Genomic DNA, 14,131 nt, shown 5'->3' with positions numbered 1-14,131 from the left:
ACCTCTGGGCGGGTGCTCCCCAGTACCAGCTCCTTCCATTTGACCGCATCCAACGTAGAGCGGCTCGAGTTATCGACGATCAAGCCCTTTCCGATCTCCTTGATCCTTTGGCTTTGCGTAGAGATGTTGGATCACTCTGCATCTTCTACCGAATTTTTCACGGGGAATGTTCCGAGGAATTGTTCGGATTAATCCCGGCTGCTGAATTTCACCTTCGGACATCTCGTCAAAATTCTAAGTTTCACCCGCACCATCTTGATGTCCGAAAATCCACAACAGCGCGATTTCTTAGACATTTTCTGCCTCGCACAACCACTCTGTGGAACCAGCTTTCGCCGGCGGTTTTTCCGAACCGATACGACATGGGAACCTTCAAGAAAAGAGCCTACTCCTTTCTCAAAGGCCGGCAACGCACCTGCAAGCCCCCTGGTGTTGCAGATGTCCATGGGCGGTGGTAGTCACTTTCCATCAGGTGAGCTTCCTGCTCGTTTGCCACCTATTCCATAAAAAAAAAAAAAAATATGTACTCAACTAGCTACCCGCCCGCAATACTGTTACTTGACATACTACAGATTTTTTTTAATTACGACCAGAGTCTGATTTAAAGGTGTGGAGGCTCCGGGGCCACAAAGCAGTGAGGGCCCTAGACAAACAGAAGCGTGAACACCCTAATAATTATATTATTATGAATTAATTAGTTTTTTTTATTTCAATAAGTAAGCTATGATTTGTTTCGTATTTGTATCGGTAGGTAACTTTTAAAATATTAAATAGTAACATTATTATAATTTGACTATATCTCAGTATTTGTTAACTTGCTGAAAACTGTGGCCCCTCTCATGTGGAGGCCCCCTCTCATATGGAGGCCCCAGGGCAGTTGCCCCGGTTGCCCTCCCCTAAATACGGCCCTGATTACAACATCACATTGGAAACTTCTAAAATTATCTGTGTTTCTTTACTATATTGTTCATGTTTTATATACACAAACCTTCCCCTCGAATCACACTTTCTATTTAAAAAAACCGCCTCAAATCAGTTGTGTCAATCATTTTAAAGATATAGGGATATAGAACAGAGAAAACGACTTTGTTTTATACTATGCAGTTATGGAACTCCTAAACGGCCCACAGTTAGGGTGCGATATGGGGCAGAAATTCTTACTGTATTTAATCAAAGTTTGTGTATGTGATGTGATATCATATGATGTACGACAAATATTAGCTTTTTGCAAAGTTTTTTTACTGAGATCGATTGCAGCTTTTTCGAAGGTGGTACCTTGTAATTTATGCCGCATGACGTATTAAAGCCGCATTTTCGAAAATCTGCCCCTGCGTTTTAAAACTGTAATATCTTCGAAAATATTCATTTAAATTACATGCTGTAAAGGGCCGTATTGATTTATATTGAATGCACAATTTATTTAAGGTACCTAATTGGATAAGGATTAATGCTATATTGCTTAAAATCGCTTCGAAAGTAAGCCATTATTTCTCGTAAAAAAAAAGTGTTTATTGTGGGTTATTTTTATCAGATAGACATATACCATCGCGGACGTTTTTGTAGATATTTTTGTGGTGTACAATTCTGTAGTACATTATTTTGATCCATCTAGTAGGATTCAGCCAGCGTTTACAATGTAAGCGCAAAAAAATTAAAAAAAATTACGACATCACAATAGAAACTGCATCAAAATCCGTTGCGTAGTTTTAAAGATTAAAGCGTACAAAGGGACATAGGGACAGAAAAATAGACTTTGTAAAGATGTGGCAAATCTTTCTTTCAAAAAGCAATTCTTCTTATAATCTAGCCGTATCTTAATACGTATCGCGTTCCGTTCCGAGTCAAGAATGACATCGATTACGGTATTCACTATGACTTTTCAAAATTTCTGGGGACAAATAGACAATATAGTGTTCAAGGGTTCCTATTTTTTATTCAGGGATACGGGGAACCCTAAAAATGAAACAAAGCTTTATTTAAAGTGATTTTTATTCAACTACAAAATCTATATTAGTAATAAATACTACAAAATAAGCCTTTGAACACAATTCTTTGTGAAATTATCAACTATATTAAAAAAAAAATTATAACATACAAAAAACATATAAATATCAATTACTTCCTTATATTATACATAATACACAAATGTCAACAATAACAATTTTTTTAAAATATATACATAAGTTATATCAGAGTGTCAAAAAAGAAAATTATTATCATGGCAAACAAAAAACCATCTGTAAATTAAATATGACATATCTGGACGAAAACCACCTTAGCTTCTAAATTCCGAACCGGTGGTAGATTTTTGACTATCAATAAACGAGTGTAAACACTATTTTGACGTTTTGACCAGTGGCGGATTTACAAATTTGCCGCTAGTAGGCTAGTAGGCTATTCAATTCTTCCCGCCCTTTCTGACTTTTGAACTTCAAATTAATTACCTTTATTTATTTGAAATTGCAACATTTATGATTTCTGTTCTATCGCCCTCATTCCATCGGTTTTTTCCTGTTAATAGTATGATTATAAACTAGGTGATATTTCTGTCAGACGTAATGTATTTACACATAGTTATAAGTATTTTATTATTTCTGTATGATAATATAATAAAATTCCGCAAACATTTTTAACTTTTCCGTTTCATACATTCAAATCGTTTGTAAAAAATTACATTGGTAAAAAAAGCATATTATTCGATACAAGATTTTATAGATGATAAAAAAGCGTGGAGTTAATGACGATTCAAAAGTACTTGTAAAAGCCTACTTAAATAAAGTTTATTTTGATTTGATTTGAATAACAAATTTGGGCTAAATTTGCCGCCCTAGGCTCTAGCCTACTTAGCCTTTTGGTAAATCCGCCATTGCTTTTGACTTTGACTTTTAAAGACACTGGAAACTCGAGTGGTATATCCACAATAATTACTTACAAAAGTCCTTATTATGTATTTATTGAGAATACATTGCAATCTGTCCGAATTACCATTAAAGATTCATGTAAATCCATTTTATAAACACGAATAAACTTGTCACTACTAAATTACAATAACACTTAATGACAAAATGAGATTCATACCTTAAAATTATTGTTAAATTATATAATTTCAAATGTACAACAGATTATACAATAATATTTTTTATCTGTATAGCGGCCAATGACGTTTTAGTAAACAGATATGTCATTAACGCGCAAAAAGTGAAGACTAGAAAACGTCCTAATTGGGACGTTTGCCATTAGTCGTTTTACGTAGGAATACGTTATAATACATCATAATTACGTAGTAATACGTTTTACGTAATTAAAACATCTAGTTGTCTCTTTTTTTCTTATTGTTTTTATCAAGCTATCCTTTTTTATTTGTAACGAAATGTAAAATAAACGGTCCCCGGCGCGGCACACTTTTCTGTTGTTTAGTATGGATATAACATATCTGTTTATTAGAATATCATTGATATCGGCCATTCATTTATTTCGTAAGACGTTTTAGGGAGGGAGGAGCGGACGACTCCTTCTAACGTAAGATAAAAAAAATGCACAAAGTTAAAATCATTTGAAAAAGACCGGGAAACCGAGCAATTGCCGAGATTGCGTACCTTTAGAATCTTTGAATTTACAAATAAACATTTCAAAAAATCGTTACTTCGAAAAACGAACATTAAAATAAACTAAATGTGTATTCATTTTTCCCTTTTAAGTGTGCCTACGTATTATCTTTCATTAATGTTAGCAAAAATCACTGTCCATAATGGCACCTAGAAACAAGTGGATATTCGATATGCTACATTGTCAATTAATACATTACTATATGTTCTGTGGCGGAGTCGCCATTCTAAAATCGAACTGTAATATCGTCGTAACAATTAAATATTGTAAATTATATTACAATACATATATCTATACCCAATTGCCTCTCATTACATGATCCACAAGACATTTAATGCAAATAAGTCTTATTTAATTTATATTATACAGAGGTTGTGCCTATTCTTATGTTTTCTTATTATAGGAGGGGGGGGGGGTGTCAAAATATAATGAAAAGTGTCAAACGTAATTAATGAATGGATCCTTATCTATAATTCGTCTATACAACGTCTGTGAAATGTTTTAATTGGATTTCTTATGTATTATAAGAACTAAAATACACACAGACAGACCCAAATAGGTACCGAGTGGGCACAATGTCAGCAACCATATATAAACATTTTCCTAATTGACACGGATTAAATACAACAACGTACAGTGCACTCTAAAATCTTTCTCACTCACAAAATCCAACGTACATATTTGAAAATGCTCACCAAGTCTTAAATTTAATTTCTAAACAGCACAATTACATAACTATACAATAAATATATATGTCATCGTAGGATTACAAAATTCGTTAGATTCAAATCTATCTCGTCAGATTGTAATCTGTCGAAATATTATATTTCGCTTAGGTAAGGGATTTATTTAATCATTCATTTTAAAGAGGGTTTTTCCTGTAAGAAAATGCTACTCTCATAGTGCATCAACAACAAAAAACAAGAGCCTGTAAATTCCCACTGCTGGGCTAAAGGCCTCCTCTCCCTTTAAGGAGAAGGTTCGGAACATATTCCACCGCGCTGTTTCAATGCGGGTTGGAATACACATGTGGCAGAATTTCTAAGAAATTTGTCACATGCATATTTCCTCACGATGTTTTCCTTCACCGCAGAGCACGAGATGAATTATAAACACAAATTAAGCACATATATATAGTGGTGCTTGCCTTCGTTTGAACCCGCAATCATCGGTCAAGATGCACGCGTTCTAACCACTGGGCCATCTCGGCTCCTTTTATAATACTGAAATTTATTTCGATAGAATGTAAACTACCGAATTACAACGGTGACCATATGTCACCGTTATAATTCGGTAGTTTACGCTTACGTATTCGCTTTTACAGTCAGGAAGAGCTTCAGGGATAGATTGTAATCTAACAGTTTAACTTAGATAGATTACAATATAGTGAAAAACAATACGTTAAATTGCAATCATATTTCACAGTTCACAATATTCCCACAATATATCGACAGATTATAATCTATGTCGTTAGAATGTAATCTAACGAATTTTGTAATCTTACGGTGACATGTATACTAGAAAAATCTCGCAAATATTGTACTGGCTGTGTATTTGAAGCGCTGCAGCGCCATCTTGTAATCGGTTGTGTTAAAATGCTATAACAATCAACTCCATGAATACATTTGTGCCATATAACGCCAAATGTTCGGTCAAACAGTATCGAAATCTATTAATATTTGAAAAACTTGTATCAATATTCATGTCATATCTATCGACCATGATGTACGAATCTCCTAACATTTTCTTGCGATATTGAGTTTCTTATACCTTTAGACATAAGTTTCAATTTCGCGTGCACTGGCCTGACATACAAGTGATTGCTATTCAAATAAAATAACCAATTTAAACTGATTAATAAAATAATTTTTCGCCTCCTGTAGATTTACATCTAAGTTAGATAGGAGATTAATTAATGAGCCGAGATGACCCAGTGATTAGAACGCGTGCATCTTAACCGATGATTGCGGGTTCAAACAAGCAAGCACCACTATATATAAGTCCTTAATTTGTGTTTATAATTCATCTCGTGCTCGGTGAAGGGAAACATCGTGAGGAAACCTGCATGTGTCTAATTTCTTCGATATTCTGCCACATTTGCATTCCACCAACCAGTATCGGAACAGCGTTGTGAAATATGTTCCAAACCCTCTCCTTAATGGAAAAGGTCTTATCCCAGCAGTGGGAAATTTACAGGCTGTTACTTTACTTTACTTTACTAGATAGAAGATCGTACATTATGTTCGATTTTACAAAAATTTAATTGGAAGGCAGTATTAATGATTAAGTGTTCACAGCTGATATTGATACTGTACCTTTTGTAGATAACAGTTCAATACATAAATATTTCCTGATTGATTTAGTCTAATATGGCCATTTTCAAGCTGTGCTGTGCTTATAAGTGCTCAAGTGAATAAACACAGTTAAACTCTCTATTGCACAGACTTGTGTCGTACTATAATCCTTTAAATTATCATGCTATCTAGGAACTAGGTGATTTTCTGTATGGTCAGTTTGGGGTCTAATCGGTCTTCTTGGCAGACTTCGAATTGGCCAGTTTCTCCTTACACTCCTGGTAGATCCCGTCGAGGTCAAAGGCAGCTTTCATATTGTCTTTCGAAAAGAGGAATCTGAAAATTCACAAATCTTAATTTTCTGTAAGACATGTACAGTCAGGGTTTTTTTTGTTTTATTCTTTTTTTTGTTTTTATTGTATAGGTTGGTGGACGAGCATATAGGCCACCTGATGGTAAGTGGTCACCATCACCCATAGACAATGACGCTGTAAGAAATATTACCTTACATCGTCAATGTGCCACCAACCTTGGGAACTAAGATGTTATGTTCCTTGTGCCTGTAGTTACACTGGCTCACTCACCCCTCAAACCGGAACACAACAATACTGAGTACTGTTATTTGGCGGTAGAATAACTGATGAGTGGGTGGCACCAGAAGGGGTAAGGGGTAAGAGAAGGTTCGTCATTTTAAGATCTAGTTTCATGTGCTCAGTACGAGCGATAATCTGCTTTATCGATCGAGAATGACATATTGCGTCGCAGTGATTCGATGTTTAGATTCAAAAGGTACTAAGAGTATAAGACTTGATAAAGGAATTAATTTGAAAACTGACGAAGGTTTTCTTACTCTGACTGTAGATGGTAATATTTTTAAAGACTGGACGTATATTGTAGAATTATACACTTTGTATATCACGTTAGCTTTCCATATAAGTATAGTACGACACAAATTAGATGTAGCATCGGAAAATGCAATGAAATGAAAATAAAACCGATTACTGCCGATTTACACAACCAATAGAAATAGCTTCCTATCACGCCATTCGACGCTATTCGTCGCTATAGATTCTCGCGTCAGAGAAAGCAAGTGCATGTAAATCGACGCGTCAAATTGACGAATATATTATGTCATGTGATATTACATGTTATAACGTTTGAGTAAAGATCATATTCGCATAAGAAATAAATATTAATAATTTGGAAGAGAGTACTAAATTTGGATGCGATCGATTTTACGAATTTTGCCGATGGTATATGTAAGTTGTGTCGTACTATAAATAATTAAATCTTACTAGTGGCGGATTTACAAAACTGCCACTAGTAGGCTAGTAGGCTATTCAATTTTTGCCGCCCTTACTTTTTTTCCCAACATTTATGATTTGTGTTCTATCGTCCTCATTACATCGGCTTTTTCCCGTTATTAGTATGATCATAAACTATGTGATACTTGTCAGTTACTAGATTATATTTCCAACCCGCTATGCAGTGACGAGTATACGGATTACGGACGTAATGTGTAAACATATAATTATAAGATTTTTTTCTGTGAAATAATAACAAATTTGGGCTAAATTTGCCGCCCTAGCCTACTTAGCCTTTTGGTAAATCCGCCACTGAATCTTACTAGTATATTATATATTTATTGTTACCTATATACTCTATTCCAATCATAAAATAACGTCAAATAAACAAAATTTGAGAGCAAATTGACGAGACGTCATTGGTAGAGCCTGTTTACTCTATGATATTCACTATGGATTTGAAAAAAAAATGGCGTTTTACGATAAAACTGTTATCGCAGTTTTGGACGTAGGATTAAAATAGGTGGGAATTTAAATAGGTGAACTGTGACGATAGGTATTAGGGGTGTATTATACAAAAATCATTCCATCACTCTATCTACCAAAAACAACCGCATCAAAATCTGTTGCGTTGCTTAAAGACCTATGCATACTTAGGGGTATACAGATGGACAGCTGAAACCGTTTTTTTTTTGCATATGGGCCATCTGAAGGTAAGTGGTCACCATCACCCATAGACAATGGCGCTGTAAGAAACATAAACCATTCCTTACACCGTCAATGCGCCCCAACCTTGGGAACAAAGATGTTATTTCCCTTGTGCCTGTAGTTATACACACTCGCCCTTCAAACCAGAACACAACAATACTGAGTACTGTTATTTGGCGGTAGAATACCTGACGAGTGGGCGATACCTACCCAGACGGGCTTGCACAAAGCCCTACCACCAAGAAGGTTTAGACAAGTTATATTCTAGGGAAGTATTCGGTCTGTTAAACTCACTTCTGTAACTTCCCGGTGGAGTCAGCGTGCGGTCTCCTCATCTTCTCCTGCCCATCTTTCAGCAGAAGCACGGTCGGCAGCTGGCGGCTGGTCGGGCCGTCTTGTATCCTGTACTTCGCTGCTGCTTCAGGATATCTGTATAAATATGAGTTTGATTTTAATTTTTAGGCATAATCCTGGTAAAGGCCACCTGATGTTAAGCTGTTATTACCGCCCCGACATTATTAGGTGAGAAATATTAACCATTAATATCTATGATACCGAGATGGGCCAGCGGTTAGAAAGCGCGCATCTTAACCGATGATTGCGGGTTCAAACCTAGGCAAGCACCACTGATTTTTCATGTGCTTAATTTGTGTTCATAATTCATCTCGAGCTCGGCGGTGAAGGAAAACATCGTGAGGAAACCTGCTTGTGTCTAATATCAACGAAATTCTGCAACATGTGCATCAGAGCAGCGTGGTGAAATATGCTCCAAGCTTTCTACTCAGTCAGAGAGAGCCTGGGCCCAGCTGTGGGAAATTTACAGCCTAGGAGAATTAATATTTCCTATTAGTTCAACTGACTGGTCGATCCTTCCAACTAGAACACTACCATACTAGGTATTAGCGCCTTCAAATCTCTAGGAAATCTTGAAAATCTTGGGATTTAAATACCTAGGCCAAATCTGTGATAGCCAGGCAGGCGTAGAGATGACTTTTGGAACATGTGAAATTTAACGAAATAACCTGAGCATGCATCATTTATCATCGGTGTTTTTTAATAATCGTGTGAGGCGTTTCTACTGGGCAAGAGAAATTCTGCGGAATGTACCAAATAACACTGGAGCCACATAGTTATGCATACACTTTCTGAATAACTCTCCAAGTCCAAGCCTTCTCATCAAATTGACACGCCTCTGCCCTTATTATTATTTTATATATAATTGTAAAATAAAAGCCCAAATTATTCCTTATTAGATAAGCTATTCCAGTGAAAGTCCCGTCAAAATCGGTCGAGTCGTTCCAAAGATTAGCCAGAAAATCTCCAATCAAAATAAAAAAAATCAAAATGTATTATAAACTTTATTCAAGTAGGCTTTTATAAGCACTTTTGAATCGTCATTAAGTGACAATTAAGTGAAGCTACCATCTTATTATATGTATAGATCTTACCCATTTCGAGGACTTCCTCGCACTTAGACACAGTCAATATAAAATGCCATAAATTATATTACCAACCTTCCAATATCGAGTTTCCCAAATTTAAAGTTATCAAGATTATAGCTAGCTGACAGTTCCGCAAAGACCGGCGCAAAGTTGACACACGCGGGGTGCCACGCGGCGTATAAACAGACCAGCCACGTGGTGTTCTTGTGATGCTTCAGTTCCTCCTCAAGGACTTGATGCCCTCGGAAATATATCACGTGCTCGGGCCCCTTGTAGGTTGGTTCGGGCAGGAGCAGAGAGACCAAAATGAGAATAGCCCCGTATGGAAGACCATATCTGAAAATAATTATCTGTTTTCATAATGAGCTCCAACTTAAAATTGATAATTACTTTAATGGCAGTCACCTACGTCGTCCAAATATGCCAAGCTATGGCTAACTATTTGTGTATTAATAGTTTCACCAAAATTGATAACATTTTTTGGAGTTCAGTGATTTTTGAGTTAAGAAAAAAATGCGATCAAGTAAATGTTTTTCTTCGGATTTATAAAAACGAGTAAACATTGGTTACTTCTCAATATTAAAACAATAATTATCAGTCCGAATTTAAAAATGCTAATACATAACAAAGGAAACCTGTTTGTGTCTAATTTCATCAAATTCTGCCACATGTGCATTCCACCAACTCGCATTGGAACAGGGTGGTGGTATATGTTCAAAACCCTCTTCTCAATGGAAGAGGAGGCCTAAACTCAGCAGTTTAGGGCTCCTCTTCCATTAAGGAGAAAACAACTTTACACTTTTTTACTAAATTAAAGTATATTTAAATAATTAATATGCAATTCAAATACAAATATCTTACCACCTTGTGTCTTCTATAACATTACAATGTTAAATCTGTGTTAAGTAACTATTTAAACAAATTATTATCAACAGACTTAGCAAAAGCAGTGGAGAATACACTTTACAAGCCGCATATGAAAATATAGCTGACAAATCAAACTGATCATTCTATTCTCAAATTAAAATGCATGTTAAATGCAATAGAGTTGTATTATAAATAAAAATATATCAAAAAAATATTCCTTTTAGTGTAAGATATTGTTAAGCTATTAGCATATAGTACATTAATCTATGGTTTGTTGTTTATCTGTTCCTTTGATTACAATAGATATAGGTCATTGCCTTTATACAAAGTTCGTCTGAACAGCTGTTTCAGTAAATAGACATATCATTCTTTATTTTTATTAATCTTTGATTTTCGTTGCTTAAACATATTCTTCTTGATAAAAGAACAAAGTAGTATGATGATTCAAAAATGTTTTTATGAGAGAGTGATTTTATTTGTCTTATAGAGTACTAGTCGTCACCCATTGCTTTCCTTGAGTTTTAGGGGTTCGGTTTTCATGTGTAGTAAGTAGTATTAGTGCTTCCTTGGAGTTGTATGAGCATATATATCATATGCTCCAACAACTAACCATTTTTTCATAACATTCAGTATTTTAATTCAAGCTCATGATTTAAGCAGGTCTCCATAAATATTTTAAACTAAACAGAGAAACTTTTAGTATAATTAAATACTCTATAGAATATACCCTACTGAGATATAATTTATTAAGAAATTGTAGTATTATTTTATCTTGTAGAATATTATATATTTGTCACTTTATTATGTACAATTCTTTTAGTTATTTAACGGTAAGTTATCTTACGGTTTTGTTATTAGTATGTACATGTATCACCTAGCATTATTCTATGGCGAATATTGAGTCAAAGCTTCAAATCATTAAGCTTAGTAGTGTTCGGTTGAAACAGAAAAAAATCATTTATTAGCTTGTTTTTCATTTATTTTATTTGTCACTAAGAATTAATTTTGTATTTTAATAATTTTATCTAAATTTATTAAAACGAAAATAATTATTTTCTATACGTAATATATTTTTATACAAATATTGGATGTTTTCAACCGACTTCCAAAAGGAGGAGGTTATCAATTCGTCTGTATTTTTTTTTTTTTTTTTTGTTTGTTACCTCATAACTTTTCACTGGGTGGACCGATTTTGATAATTTTTTTTTGTCTGAAAGGTAGTGCTTCCCGTGGGGTCCCATTTTTTTTTTAATTTTTTTCCGATGATGGTAGCCATATGAAAACGACATAAGTCTTAAATTTGCATTATGTATATGCGCGACAAATAGGTGAATAACTGAAAATCACGTTAACCAATTTTAATAATTCTTTTTTTATTATAAAATATATACTTCAAGGGTAATTTGGTGAAAGTTTGGTAAGGTTCTGAGCACAGGATCCATGACAAAGTAACGGAACGGAAGGGAACGGAACAATTCTGAGGAGCACGTTAGCGATACTCAGTCGAATATTTTATTTATAGGTTATTTGGATATTTGAGTCACCTTCCGTAATGTGGTTATGTCTATGTAATTATCATAGTCGAATATTATAATCAACTAGCTACCCACCCCGGCTTCGCACGGGTGCAATACTGATACTAAATATACTACAGAATTTGTTTATTTACGACATCACATCGCAAACTTCTAAAATTATCAGTATTTCTTTACTATATTGTTCATGTATTATATACACAAACCTTTCCCTTGAATCACACTATCTTTTAAAAAAACCGCATCAAAATCCGTTGCGTAGATTTAAAGATATAGGGACAGAGAAAGCGACTTTGTTTTATACTATGTAGTGATGGAACTCCTATACGGCTCGCAGTTAGGGTGCGATATGGGGCAGAATTTCTTACTATCTTTAATCAAATTTTGTGTATGTGATGTGATGTCATATGATGTCCGAAATATAGTTGGTCTTTTTCAAAGTTTTTTGCTGAGTTCGATTACAGCTCTTTCGAGGGATCCTTGTAGTTTACGCCGCGTGACGTATTAAATCCGCATTTTCGAAAGTCTATTTTTGCTTTATTCGTAAGTTTCCTTTGAAATTGTCCTCGAAGTAGTTTCTGACTCATATAAACGGAACGCTTAATCTATCCATATTAAAAAAAAATAGTTAGTCAACATCAGCTTCACTTAAAATCAAAAAATAAATAAAATTTTAACAAAAAGAAAAACCGACTTCAAACAAAACACTATTTTAAAACAAATGAATATGCACGATAAAGTAATAAAAATAATTGCGTATTCAACATATTTTTTAGAGTCTTCCTAAGTTAAATGAAATGAAAAATATTAGACTACTTAAAAGTCGATTAACGATTATATCATGTAGTTATAATTATTGTTATATTTGGAGTCGGTGTCAGCCAATAAAACCCTACAGTATATCTATCAAAAAACAATACGAGAATACTTTAACAAATATGTTTTTTACAAATTACCTTTTATACAATAATATACTGGATCAATCAAGGGGCTCGTATCGCTTCTTTCTTTTGATTGTTGGGGCAAGGGCACCGTGGCTGACACCGGCTCCAAATATACCAATAACTATAACTACATGATATAATCGTTAATCGACTTTTAAGTAGTCTAATATTTTTCATTTCATTTAACTTAGGAAGACTCTAAAAAATATGTTGAATACGCAATTATTTTTATTACTTTATCGTGCATATTCATTTGTTTTAAAATAGTGTTTTGTTTGAAGTCGGTTTTTCTTTTTGTTAAAATTTTATTTATATGTACTAACCTCACATCGGCGTATAACCAAAGTATCAAATTTGCTATCTTCGTGTAGACAAAAGACGATGAAAGATAATTGACCATAGTGACGCTGCCCGCCTTCCTCGTCCTCAGCATCACGACGATAATTAAGAAGAATAGGATTTCCGTTTCTCGGCTATCTAATTCACAATCCGAATCGGGGAATAAATAACTACATATTAAATTAGTTCTCTTGGAAACCACATATGAAATGCTGAGTATAATGTTAACCCAGTAATACGGTTTTAGTAATTGTCTTAGATCTTTGCTAAAAGACATTTTATTATTTCGTATTCAGATTATAAATAGGATCTCGAGATACGAACAAATTCGCACAGTGTCAAACTGTTCACTGGTGATAATTAACTTGACACTTAACTTTTTCAGCTCTTCGGGCAAAAGTCTTACACTAATCAGCTTCTGTATGTGTCACTGTTGTTGGAATTAAAAATAAGGAAACATAGTATAAAATGTAGTTATTATTAGTGGGATTAACAATGTTATGAATTAAATATATTAAATAAACTTCTAAATTACTTCGTATCTTCGTACCATAAAATCAAAATTGGTTTTCAAAATAATACAATTTTTATTCTTCGGTTAAAATTTTAATTGGAGAAGAATACATGATTTGTAAGCAATTAATCCCTTTTAAATAGCGTTCAAAATTGAATTGCGTTCCCAAAATTTAGAAGAACAAAGGTTGTTCAATATAATAAATGATTTTTTTATAAAAAGTTGTTTATTATGATTATTGAATTGAACGTAAAGCTTTCACGGGTTCGGCAATGTACTACTTTTCAGCTGCATGTGAGATGGCAAGCATTACCCATTATTTTTTCAGATTATTATCTGTCTCTAGGCCAAAGAATTTTTTTTAAATTCAATTTCAGAAATTCCGACGTGACTGAGTAATAAGTATCCATATAAACTTTCGTATTTATTATATTAACGAGAAATTTGCGAAAAAGCTCAAGTAACTATCAACAATTAAATTCATTGAAGCAACATCTCGTAACTAAAATATTTAAAGATAATATTAAAAGTTTATTGAATTAGAATTAAGTGGATATAAGCCATTGTGTGTAATAGTA

The 14,131-nt window shown here is 34.1% G+C and overlaps 1 protein-coding gene across 1 annotated transcript; it reads right to left on the bottom strand.

Moving 5' to 3' along the window:
• Positions 1–5,935: 5,935 nt before the first annotated feature.
• LOC124541556 (thioredoxin-related transmembrane protein 2 homolog) lies at positions 5,936–13,412 on the bottom strand. The gene is made up of 4 exons (XM_047119474.1): positions 13,024–13,412; positions 9,427–9,690; positions 8,207–8,341; positions 5,936–6,236 (listed from the first exon to the last, which is right to left on the bottom strand). Exons 1-4 carry the CDS (start codon positions 13,314–13,316, stop codon positions 6,128–6,130), a joined length of 801 nt encoding a protein of 266 aa, XP_046975430.1. The 5' UTR covers positions 13,317–13,412; the 3' UTR covers positions 5,936–6,127.
• Between the last annotated feature and the right edge of the window lie 719 nt (positions 13,413–14,131).

Source organism: Vanessa cardui, chromosome 28 (assembly GCF_905220365.1).
Source record: "Vanessa cardui chromosome 28, ilVanCard2.1, whole genome shotgun sequence".
NCBI classification, from domain to species: Eukaryota; Metazoa; Arthropoda; class Insecta; order Lepidoptera; family Nymphalidae; genus Vanessa; species Vanessa cardui.
This window is presented reverse-complemented; position numbering and strand designations above follow the sequence as displayed.

Bases quoted from the DNA above. Each gene is read 5' to 3' on its own strand.
- LOC124541556 (XM_047119474.1), bottom strand. From the start codon at position 13,316: ATGTCTTTTAGCAAAGATCTAAGACAATTACTAAAACCGTATTACTGG. The intron at 8,342-9,426 runs GTTGGTAATATA...ATATTTATACAG, and splicing joins GGGAAACTCGATATTGGAAG to ATATCCTGAAGCAGCAGCGA. The intron at 6,237-8,206 runs GTGAGTTTAACA...GTGAATTTTCAG, and splicing joins TCCACCGGGAAGTTACAGAA to ATTCCTCTTTTCGAAAGACA.